This window comes from Amblyraja radiata, chromosome 38 (assembly GCF_010909765.2).
Source record: "Amblyraja radiata isolate CabotCenter1 chromosome 38, sAmbRad1.1.pri, whole genome shotgun sequence".
Taxonomy (NCBI): Eukaryota; Metazoa; Chordata; class Chondrichthyes; order Rajiformes; family Rajidae; genus Amblyraja; species Amblyraja radiata.
This window is the reverse complement of record NC_045993.1, coordinates 660,912-672,970: the sequence shown is the minus strand read 5'-3', so window position 1 is coordinate 672,970 and position 12,059 is coordinate 660,912. Positions and strand designations below refer to the sequence as shown.

Below are 12,059 nucleotides of genomic sequence, written 5' to 3'. Positions count from 1 at the left end.
CGTTATAGAGTAGTTACCAGACCATGAGGAGGGGAGAGTGGGACCTTGACTTCAGTCTTCATTGTGATTTAATTTAAAGAATTATAACTGGCTCTTCCACGGAAGGATAAAAGCACTTGCAGGGTTGTCAGGATGAGAGAAGGGGATGTGACAGATTTCACATGCGTGGAGCTAGCCTCCCATCTCCTCCCACATCCCAAAGACGTGCGGGTTTGTAGGTTAATCGGCCCTCTGTAAATTACCCCAAGTGTGTACGGAGCGGATGAGAAAGTGGGAATAGCATTTACGTTTAAGAATAAGGGGTAGACCATTTAGAATGGAGATGATGAAAAACTGCTTTACCCAGAGAGTTGTGAATCTGTGGAATTCTCTGTCCTTCATCAGTCAGGATATGGAGTATAAACATTTTATTGTCCTATCTGGGACATGTGACAATAAAACTCCCTTGACTCTTGAGGTTTGGATGTTACATTAGAGTCGTACAAGACCTTGATGAGGCCACACTTGGGGTATTGTGCCCCGCTTTAATCACCCTGTTCTCGGGGAGATGCCGTCAAGCTGGGAAAGAGCGCAGAGAAGATTTACGAGGATGTTGCCAGGACTCGAGGGGCCTGAGCTACAGGGTGAGGTTGGGGTCGGCTAGGACTCTATTCCTTGGAGCGCTGGAGGATGAGGGATGATCTTATAGAGATGTATAAAATAATGAGCAGGAATAGATTGTGTCCTGGTCTATTACACAGACTCGGGGAATCAAGAACCAGATGACAGAGGTTTAAGGTGGAGGGGAAAGATTTAATAGGAACCTAAGGGGCAACTTTTTCACACAGAGGGTGGTGGGTGTTTGGAATGAGCTGCCGGAGGAGGTAGTTGAGGCAGGTTCTATAGCATTTAAACTGTAAAAGACATTTGGACAGGTACATGGATAAGAAAGGTTTGCGGGATCTGGGCCAAACGCGGGCATGTGGGGGTCAGCTTTGCGGGGGGCCTTTTGGTCAGCATGGATGAGTTGGGCCGAAGGGCCTGATTCCGTGTTGTACGACTATGATTCTAGGGACCATAGTGTGTGACGTTACCTGGGAGATCTATGACCAGGGATCGTCACGTTTGGGGCTGCCAGGGTTCTGATGGACGTGGCCACAGAAGGTTCCGGACGTTTGTCCTTCTCCCTGTAGTTGTAATGCATGAATCCATGGCGACAACTCACACCTTTGTGTTATCTGTTCTCAATCAATAAACTGACAGATTAAGTGTTTGACACCGATATATGTACGTGAATATATAATATGTACCAGATAGAGACCAGCAACATTTTAATTCACAAAGAAAGGCTAATTAAAAATCTTCATTCAATGATGCAACGTTGCTCTCTATGATATGTTATATCTATATTATAGTTTATGTGTATCATAGCGTATATCTATAATATACTGTTGGATACAGTGCATTCAGAAAGTATTCACACCCCTTCACTTTTTCCACATTTTGTTACGTTACAGCCTTATTCTAAAATGGATTAGATTTATTTATTTTGTCATCAATCTACACACAATACCCCAGAATAAAAAAAACAAAAACAGGTTTTGGCAAAGTAATTTAAAAGAAATAACTGAATCTGGGAAGGGGATGTGGGTGGGATGGGGAGGAGTGGGGTTGGGGTGAGGGGGTGGGGGAGGTTGGGGTGGGGGAAGTTGGGGTGGGGGAAGTTGGGGTGGGGGGGTTGGGGTGAGGGGGTTGGGGTGAGGGGGGTGGTCAAGCCTCTCCCCGTTGACATTGGCGATGTTGGGGGGGGATAGGTCTTGCTGTCATTGCTGGGCCCGTTGCTATGCGGGGCCCGTTGCTACGCGGGGCCCGTTGCTATGCGGGGCCCACTCTCGCTGATCCTAGACTTTCCTGGGTTTGCGGCCGACCTGGACGTAGTAGAAAAGCGAGAGGAGCGCGGACAGGCCAAAGGCCACCAGCTGGACGGCCGCGACTCTGGAAAAGACATCCTGGTCAGCACTGGCGGTCAGCGTCACTGAGGGAACAAAGAGAGCAGCGGGTCAGAGAGCGGCAGGTCATAGGTCAGCGGGTCAGAGGGCTGCGGATCAAAGGGTCACAGGTCAGACGGTCGAAAGGCAGAGGGCGCAGGTTAGAGGGCATGGGGTCACAGGTCAGAGGGCGGCATATTAAAGACCATCCTGACCACATTGGCCCCGCTAACACATGTATGATCAGCCATGATTGAATTGCGGGGTCGACTTGATGGGCTGAACGGCCTAATTCTGCTCCTGTCGCATGACCTTATGACCTCCGGCTACAGCTGACCCCGGCGAACACACCTAGAAACTCCACGGCCAGGTAGCACGTCTCAGACAGGAGCGTCCAGCGGATAATCACCTTCTCCATTGTCCAGACGGCGCTCCAGAGGATGAGGGAGATACCTGGGCATTGGTGGACAAACAGAATGGTCACGGCACAGGTAACCAAAGACAGGTGAAGCATCAACATCATAGGTGGGACAGGTGTTGGTGGGACAGGTGTTGGTGGGACAGGAACACAAGGTAGAGAACTCGGCGGTACACAATCCATGCATGCATCTGCATGTCTGGTAGCAGCCTCTCTCTATCCTTGCATCTCTCTCACTCTCTCTCCACCCGTGTGTGTAATGTGCAAAGATCCTATAGCGGAGCAAGATAGGCAACTCCTGCGAAATGTAATGGGCTGACGTGTAGTACGCTATGGAGGGGATCATGGGCATTTTTCCACGCCCATTTTAGTAACCTGAGCCTACCTGACCTGACCCGAATCGCAGTGTAATCAATGTTGTGGGGCAACAGTTTGTGTGGGTTAGATTCATAAATCTGTCAGTTCATACTTCTTGTCAACGATAAAATTTGATTCTGGTAATTGTCTTTTTTAATGTTTTTTAAATCATTTATTTTTAAATGGTTCACAAGCAGTGTTTGAGTTGATTTTGCTATAAGATCTTTGGTAGTGTGTGTGTGTCACGTACTGATCATGGCGGCGCCGTGCAGCCTGAGGGCAGAGACGCAGATCCCACCGTCGTCCGTGTCCAGCCGAGCACCGAGAGACCGGGGAAAGGTGAGAGTCTGTGGGGGAGAGGACACGTCAACCTCCCCTCACTGACCACATCCCCCCCCTGACCACATCCCCCCCCTGACCACAACCCCCCCAACCACAACCCCCGCTGACCACAACCCCCGCTGACCACAACCCCCGCTGACCACAACCCCCCCTGACCACAACCCCGCCTGACCACACACTCACCCCTGCCACTGACCCCTCCCTGACCACACGATCACTGACCACAGGTCCCCCTGACCCCTCTCACTGACCCCCTCCCCCCGCTGTTACACAGGTCCCCCGCACCCTGCTCCTGCCTCTCCCACTCCCCCCTCTTCCACCCCCGCCTCCTCTCCCCAGCTCCTTCTCTCCCCCTCTCTCCCACTCCCCCATCTTCCACCCCCGCCTCCTCTCCCCAGCTCCTTCTCTCCCCCTCTCCCCACTAGTTTAGTTTAGTTTATTGTCATGTGTAGCGGGATATTCACGGTGTTCCCGTGTATTTAGGATCACGGTTTATGAACATTGAGGCAGCTGGAAGTGAGAACTGACCAGGAGCCCGAGGGCAGAGAAGGTGAGTGCGGACATGAACTGCCAGAACCTGCAATGAGAGGAGAGAGAGAGGGGTGATTCCTCCTTTCAGCAGCTCCACGCGCACCTAAACACAGTCACGTATCTAGATATATATATGGATAATATACTCGTGTGTGGGAAGGAACTGCAGATGCTGGTTTAAACCAAAGATAGACACAAAATGCTGCAGTAACTCAACGGGACAGGCAGCATCTCTGGAGAGAAGGGTCTCGACCCGAAATGTCACCCATTCCTTCTCTCCAGAGATGCTGCCTGTCTCGCTGAGTTACTCCAGCTTTTTGTGTCTATCTTCTATATAATATAGTCATTGGGTAGTAATCGGTAGTAAAGATAGACACAAAATGCTGGAGTAACTCAGCGGGTCAGACAGGCAGCATCTCTGGAGAGAAGGAATGGGCGACGTTTCGGGTCGAGACCCTTCTTCAGACTTTTATGACGTAATCGTGTGGGACTTCTGTTAATGTTCATAAGTTCTAGGAGCAGAATTTGGCCATTCGGCCCATCAAGTCTACCCCGTTCAATCATGGCTGATCTATCTCTCCCTCCCAGCCCCATTCTCCTGCCTTCTCCCCATAACCCCTGACACCCGCACTAATCAAGAACCTGTCAATCTCTGCCTTTGACTTGGCCTCCACCGCCGTCTGTGGCAAATAATCCCACAGATTCACCACCCTCCGAATAAAGAAATTCCTCCCCATCTCCTCCCTCAAGGTACGTCCTTTGTTTCTGAGGCTGTGCCCTCTGGTCCTAGACTCTCCCACTAGTGGAAGTCAGGGACACATCAGGTAAGGGGCAGGTTCTCTGTGCATCACTGTGGACTATCTCTGTGAGTGCAGGGAGGCTGCACAGTTGTGGTGCGGTACTGGGGATGTGCAGCGCTGTTGACGGTGATACCTCTTGTCAGACGCCTCTCTCACCTCTGGCATCTCCATTACCTGAGGCCGAAGGGTTCGTGGAAAGCAAACTTGAATTCATTGCCCAGCATCTGACTGATCTGTAATGTGAATGGGGAAATGTTAGAGAGGGGTAAGGTTTAAAGGAGGTGTATTTTTACACAGAGGGTGGTGGGTGCCTGGAACGGGCTGCCAGGGGTGGTGGTGGAGGCAGATACGATAGTGGTGTTTAAGAGGCTTTTATACTGGCACATGGACATGCACAGGGAATGGAGGGATATGGAATTTAATTTGGCATCATATCCAGCACGGACATTGCGGGCCGAAGGGCCTGTTCCTGTGCTGGACTGTTCCACCTTCTCTTTGCCTACTTTCCCACTAAGACCAAGATTAATGGGGAACATGGTTCGATGAATAAAGACACAGATGGGTCCCGATTTGACTGGTCACCGGTCATCCCTTCCACAGATGCTGCCTGAGCCGCTGAGTTCCTCCAGCACTTTGTGGGTTTCAATATTAGATTCTTGGTTTGCGAGGCAACTGCAGGAAGTTGAGGAGTTGTGGCAGGAGGGTGGAGGAGGATGTTTTGCGTGAATCTGCCCAACCACATCTGGGCACCCTCTGCAGTTCAGCAAAGACGCCTTCCTGAACGGAAAATTCAACTTCACCACAAGTTTACCGCAACTCTTAGAATTTTAGTTTAGTTTAGTTTAGAGATACAGCGCGGAAACAGTCCCCTCAGCCCACCGAGTCGACCAGCGATCCCCGCACACTAGCACTATCCTACACACACACACACACTAGGGACAATGTACAATTTACCGACACCAATTAACCGACAAACCTGCACATCTTTGGAGTGTGGAAGGAAACCGGAGCACCCGGAGAAAACCCACGCAGGTCACAGGGAGTATGTGCAAACTCCGTACAGAATGGCGGGAGGGAGGGAGGGAGGAAATGTATCCACGGAGCTGGGGGTTGAGTTGTAAGAGTTTGGGGCGCTGGAAGGAGTGGATAAATGGGGAGAAAGGGTGAAATATCTCTGCAGTCCGTGCAGAGAGTGGTGAGGATGGCTGAAAAAATCATTGGGACTTCTCTCCCTTCAATCTGGGACATTGCGTGCAAACGTTGCTTGTCCAAGGCCAACAGCATTATAAACCACCTCACACATCTCCATCATGGACTGTTCACTCTGCTGCCCTCGGGCAAAAGGTGTCGTAGTATAAGGAGCAGAACGGCCAGGTTTTGCAACAGCTTCTACCCCCGAGCCATCAGACTCTTGAATTCCATATAATGTGCCGCCACTATTATCTATTTTATCTTTTTATCCATTTTATCTTTTTCTTATTTTATGTTGGACGGTGAGCCAGATGCAACGGAATTTCATTCAGACTTGCATTTGTTGGTGTATTTTTGAATGACAATAAATTATTTGATTGACTGATCTCTGGCAGGCCAGTGGGCAATGGTTGCCAACTATTCCCAACTCTATGACGTATCACAGAGTGCTGGAGTAACTCAGCGGGTCAGGCAGCATCTGTGGAGAACATGGATAGGTGACGTTTCACAGAGTGCTGGAGTAACTCAGCGGGTCAGGCAGCATCTGTGGAGAACATGGATAGGTGACGTTTCGTGAAGACAGGCTTGGGGCCGACGGTTAGAGGATCGCCCTTACCTTGGATCGGTGGAATTCGCCGTCCGCCGCCTTCACGCCCATGCCGAGCACCCTGCGGCTCTTCAGTCTGCTGACCAGGTCACTCTGGCTGTGCTTCTTCACCAGCGGGCAGTGCTGCTCCACCGACATCATGCCCTCTTCCCTCCTTCCTCTCCACTAACAGCCTCTCCTGTAACACACACATGTTATCACCTATGTCTCTGTGCCTCTGTGTCTCTGTGTCTCTGTGTCTCTGTGTCTCTGTGTCTCTGTGTCTCTGTGCCTCTGTGTCTCTGTGTCTCTGTGTCTCTATGTCTCTGTGCCTCTGTGTCTCTGTGTCTCTACCTCTCTGTCTCTGTCACTCTGTGTCTCTGTGTCTCTGTGTCTTTCTGTCTCTCTGTGACTGTGTCTCTGTCACTCTGTGTCTCTGTCACTCTGTGTCCCTACCTCTCTGTAACTCTGTGTCTCTGTGTGTCTCTCTGTGTCTTTCTGTCTCTCTGTCTCTGTCACTCTGTGTCTCTGTGTCTCTGTGTCTCTGTGTCTCTGTCACTGTGTCTCTGTCACTCTGTGTCTCTGTGTCTCTGTGTCTCTGTGTCTCTGTCACTGTGTCTCTGTCACTCTGTGTCTCTGTCTCCGCACACACTTTCAGCAAAGACAGCCGGCCATGACTCTCTCACCTAGAATAAGTGGAACTTTCATAAGTGAGAGGAGCAGAATCAGGCCATTCGGCCCATCAAGTCCACTCCACCATTCAACCATGGCTGATCTATCTCTCCCTCCCAACCCCATTCTCCTGCTTTCTCCCCATAACCCCTGACACCCGCACTAATCAAGAATCTATCTATCTCTGCCTTAAAAATATCCACAGACTTGTGGCCTCCACAGCCGTCTGTGGCAAATAATTCCACAGATTCACCGCCCTCTGATTAAAGAAATTCCTCCTCATCTCCTTCCTAAAGGTACATCCTATAATTCTGAGGCTGTGCCCTCTGGTCCTAGACTCTCCCACTAGTGGAAACATCCTCTCCACATCCACTCTATCCAAGCCTTTCCAAACTCTATCCATAATTTATTTATTATTTAACAAAGTACTGGTTCATTATTTATCATTCTTGGACTAAAACGGGATCAGGCTTCAGAACTCTTCGTCTTTGCATCCAAACGCTGCACAAACTACTTTGCCGCGGAATCTATACATCGCTGGAACTTTTATTCTCTCGTTTATGATATTGTTTACAGAGCTATGTGTTACATATTGTGCTGTGCTGCTAAAGTAAGAATCATTGTTCTGTTTGGGACACACGTCGATCACTCTAGTGTAGGAAGGAACTGCAGATGCTGATTTAAACCGAAGGTAGACACAAAATGCTGGAGTAACTCAGCGGGACAGGCAGCATCTCTGGGGAGTAGGAATGGGTGACGTTTCTGGTCGAGACCCTTCTTTCGAACCAGAAGACTTTTGTTTGAGATGAGAGGGGTATAAGATTTAATAGGAATTTGAGGGGCAACATTTTCACACAAAGGGCGGTGAGTGTGTGGAACAAGCTGCCAGAGGATGTAGTTGAGGCTGGTACCAGAACAACGTTTAGTTTAGAGACACAGCGTGGAAACAGGCCCTTCGGCCCACCAGGTCCATGCTGACCAGCGACCCCCGCACATTAACACAATCCTACACACACTGGGGACAATTTACAATTACACCAAATCAATTAATCTACAAACCTGCACGTCTTTGGAGTGTGGGAGTAAACCGGAGATCTCGGAGAAAACCCACGCGGTCACGGGGAGAACGTGCAAACTCCGTACAGACAGCAAACTCCGTAGTCAGGATCTGTCCCCCTGTACCCTGGCAGAACTAAAATAAACTACACTAATGTATACTAAAGTACACTCCGCTGCACCAGCAGCCACCACTGCCCGTGCCCTGTTAGTGTCAGAGTTAGTGGAGACTTGTCTCCGCGCTGCGGCATCTTCTGGTGGGACAGGCCCTTAAAGCAACAACGCGTCTGTCGCCGCGACTAAAGTCACCGATAAATGTCCAGAGCAAGTACCTTGCTCCTACCTTGCTATTGGTGAGTAGTGTCCATGCCCGGGTATTGGGTGCTCCAGGGAATGGGTGCTGTGTGTACTGGGTGCTGTGGGTGCTGGGTGAGTGTGGTCGCGTTTGCGAGGCAGGTTTCACCAAACGCTGAGCTGAGGGAGAGGCAGGGCAAGGCTCTACCTTAAAGTCTGCAGTAGAGGCACCAGCTAATGTTTACAAAGGTAGATAAAAATGCCGGAGAAACTCAGCGGCACCTATTTCCTTCGCTCCATAGATGCTGCCTCGTCCGCTGAGTTTCTCCAGCATTTCTGTCTAACCTTCGATTTTTCCAGCATCTGCAGTTCTTTCTTAAACAGCTAATGTTCACAGCTCACTGTGTGTGTCTGATCTTGGGTAGCTCACAGCCCAGCGGTATCAACATTAAATACCACTGGTTAGAGAGCAACCCCCTCTCCTCGCCCCCATCCCCCCACTACATTCTCCCCCCATCACCCCCCCTCCCCCCCCCTTCCTCCCCCCTTCTCCCCCACTTTTCTCTTTCCTGTCCCCCAACCCAGGGCCACCCATCCCCCCCCCTTCTCCCCATCCCCCTTCTCTCCCCTTCTCCCCCCATCCCCCCACTCCCTTCTCCCCCCATCCTCCCCTCTTCTCCCCCACTTTTCTCTTTCCTGTCCCCCCATCTCAGGCCACCCATCCCCCCCCCCCCTCCAACCCCTCCTTCTCCCCTCTTTAGTTTAGTTGAGTTTAGTTTATAGAGTCATACAGTGTGTAAACAGACCCTTCACCAAGACTTGCCCACACCGACCAACCCATCACATCTACACTAGTCCCACCTCTCTGTTCCAGCTGTCTCCTCTACCCCATCATTCTGGACAAGGATCCCGACCTGAAATGTCACCTGTCCATGTTCTCCACAGCTACCGTGCTGTGTGCAGGTCTGGTCTGTCAGGTACCTCTGGTCAGTAATGTTAGGAATGAGGTCTCCAGCTCATCAAACCTGTTGCTCCTCGCGATACGGAGACAAGACAACAATCCGGCGAATGTTTGGCATCCAGAATAACCGGTGTCTCAAAGACAGTGCTGGAGTAACTCAGCGGGTCAGGCAACATCTGTGGAGAACATGGATAGGTGACGTTTCAGGTCGAGATCCTTCTCTCCAAAGATGCTGCCTGTCCCGCTGAATTACTCCAGCTTTTTATTATAATTATAATAATAATAATAATAATAATAATAATAATAATAATAATAATAATAATAATAATAATAATAATAATAATAATATAATTTATTTCAGACTCAAGGTCCAGACAAGGAACAACATTACATAAAAATTAATTGCATATAAAAACATCATAAAATACATGTAAAAGCTTAGTATATCACTTATAAAAGCATCATAAATTATATATTAAAAAATGAACACAATACATGAATTAAAATCCAGAATAAAAGAATGATCAATGTCCTACAACGAGACAACGATACCAGTTTCTCCACAACTGGGATCCGTAGCGTGTAGTGCTAAACCTTATATTGAATTGAATACCTTTATTGTCATTCAGACCTTACGGTCTATATTTGACAAGGCCACAATAATTACATTTTTAGTCATATATGAATTTATACATATGATTTCTTAGGATAGCTTCTAAAGTACTGACTCCTGCAGCCACAAACATTTAATGTCTATCTTCGGTTTAAACCAGCATCTGCAGTTCCTTCCTACATATGTGTGCTACAGTACAGCGTGTGTGATATGGCGTGTGTTTACTGATGCATTCCAATACTGTGAGTCACAGTTCGGCAAACAGCCACACCTCTCCCGCCCGCAGCCAACAGGCTTCTCCTGGATGTCGTGGGACAGGAAGGAAAGTGAAGAAGATTCTCGACCCAAAACGTTCAAGAGAGAGCTAGACCGGGCTCTTAAAGATAGCGGAGTCAGGGGATATGGGGAGAAGGCAGGAACGGGGTACTGATTGTGGATGATCAGCCATGATCACATTGAATGGCGGTGCTGGCTCGAAGGGCCGAATGGCCTCTACTCCTGCACCCATTGTCTATTGTCCATAAGGAGAGAAGAAGAGGAGTGAAATGAGTGGTAGAGGACAAAGGAGAGGGGAAGGTGGACAGGGGGCATTTAAAGATTGCCTCAGAATTAACAAGACGTATCTTCCTTGTGGGGGAGCTGAGATGCAGGACCAAGATTTGCAGCCTGTACTGTGATATTACCGTATAAACGCCTGGCTATGTAGCAGCTGTAACCTTTCACAACTGTACTATCCTTATACTTAAGGGGCGTAGGCAATGACTCACTGGAACACACAGTTCCACCAATGATAAAGGCTTTTATTAAAAAAGCTTTTACACTGATTTCAGAATCTACTTGAAAAATAATTTCTAAATTGACTAAATCAGTGTCTTTGCCACCAGCCTCTGTGTTTGTGACTTTAAAACAAACAGTGTGAATAACTGTGGTATTTGGTCATGGGGTCATTGAGATGAACAACAGGCCCTCTGGCCCACCTTGCCCACTTTGACCAACTTGGCATATTGGCCTTGTCCCATGTGCTTGCATTTGGCCCATATCCCTCTAAAACCTTTCCTGTCCTTATATCATTTCTTTAATAAGTTGTAATTGCATCCACTTCTGTAGCTTCCTCTGGCAGCCCCACCCTCTGAGTGAGAGAGAGGGACAGAGAGGGAAGGAAGGAAGGGGAGAGAGACAGAGGGAGAGAGGGAGGGGGAGAGAGGGAGAGAAAAGTATTTGTCTGAACAAGTGGTGAAACCTCCAAGAAACTGCTCACACCTATCCCCTTCCCTCCACAACCCATTGAATCAGATGGCCAATGATCATCTGCTCCTCTAGACCCACCGCCTGCTGACCTCTCCTTGTGGAGTGCATGTCAAGCAGCTGGGCTTGTACACTCTGGAGTTGAGAAGGATGAGAGGGGATCCCATTGAAACATGTAAGATTGTTAAGGGCTTGGACACGGTAGAGGCAGGAAACATGTTCCCGATGTTGGGGGAGTCCAGAACCAAGGGCCACACAGTTTAAGAATAAGGAGTAAGCCATTTAGAACGGAGACGAGAAAACACTTTTTCTCACAGAGAGCGGTGAGTCTGTGGAATTCTCTGCCTTAGTGGAGGCAGGTTCTCTGGATACTTTCAAGAGAGAGCTAGATAGGGCTCTTAAAAATAACGCAGTCAGGGGATATGGGGAGAAGGCAGGAACGGGGTACTGATTGGGGATGATCAGCCATGATCACATTGAATGGCGGTGCTGGCTCGAAGGGCCGAATGGCCTCCTCCTGCACCTATTGCCTATTGTCTATTGTCTCTTCACCCCACCACTCCCCTCTGAATCGGCAACTGTGGCACGAGACCTCTCCATCCCACCCCGACATCCTTGTCCATTCCACTCAACAAGAGACCAGTCTGGAGACAGGGATCTGAGGAAGGGTAGGACGAACAATGAAGTCTGATCTGTGTAGGAAGGAACTGCACATGCTGGTTTACGCCAGAGATGGACACGGAATGCTGGAGTAACTCAGCGGGCCAGGCAGCATCTCTGGAGAAAAGGAATAGGTGATGTTTCAGGTCGAGACTCCTTACAATGAAGCCTGGTTGGCCCATTGAGTTGGGGCAGATGTGCAGCTCAGAGGACACGAGAACAGCTTCCTGTTATAAATTTATCCTTCGGAGATTGTTCTCCCATTTAAAAAAAACATGTCAGGGTGACACAGCGGTAGAGCTGCTGCCTTACAGCGCCAGAGACCCGGGTTCGATCTTGACTACGGGTGCTGTCTGTACGTTCTCC

At 49.2% G+C, this 12,059-nt stretch overlaps 1 protein-coding gene across 10 annotated transcripts; it reads right to left on the bottom strand.

The window, feature by feature from the left end:
* Positions 1 to 1,746: 1,746 nt before the first annotated feature.
* On the bottom strand, positions 1,747 to 9,958 carry LOC116966961 (tumor protein p53-inducible protein 11-like). 10 transcript variants are annotated; one of them, XM_033013353.1, is made up of 8 exons: positions 8,264 to 8,449; positions 6,223 to 6,391; positions 4,590 to 4,648; positions 3,613 to 3,661; positions 2,993 to 3,089; positions 2,319 to 2,420; positions 1,871 to 2,014; positions 1,747 to 1,834 (listed from the first exon to the last, which is right to left on the bottom strand). In XM_033013353.1, exons 2-7 carry the CDS (start codon positions 6,352 to 6,354, stop codon positions 1,881 to 1,883), a joined length of 573 nt encoding a protein of 190 aa, XP_032869244.1. In that variant the 5' UTR covers positions 6,355 to 6,391; positions 8,264 to 8,449; the 3' UTR covers positions 1,747 to 1,834; positions 1,871 to 1,880. The 10 variants fall into 10 exon arrangements, with proteins under 10 accessions (XP_032869244.1, XP_032869246.1, XP_032869242.1 ...); XM_033013355.1 differs by lacking the exon at positions 8,264 to 8,449 and adding an exon at positions 9,904 to 9,951 and having other exon boundaries at positions 1,790 to 2,014; XM_033013351.1 differs by lacking the exon at positions 8,264 to 8,449 and adding an exon at positions 9,076 to 9,309 and having other exon boundaries at positions 1,790 to 2,014.
* Between the last annotated feature and the right edge of the window lie 2,101 nt (positions 9,959 to 12,059).

Coding starts and splice junctions, on each gene's coding strand:
- LOC116966961 (XM_033013355.1), bottom strand. CDS start 6,354: ATGATGTCGGTGGAGCAGCACTGCCCGCTGGTGAAGAAGCACAGCCAG. Junction 4,649..6,222: donor GCGAATTCCACCGATCCAAG/GTAAGGGCGATC, acceptor TTCACATTACAG/ATCAGTCAGATGCTGGGCAA. Junction 2,421..2,992: donor GCACGGCGCCGCCATGATCA/GTACGTGACACA, acceptor ACCAATGCCCAG/GTATCTCCCTCATCCTCTGG.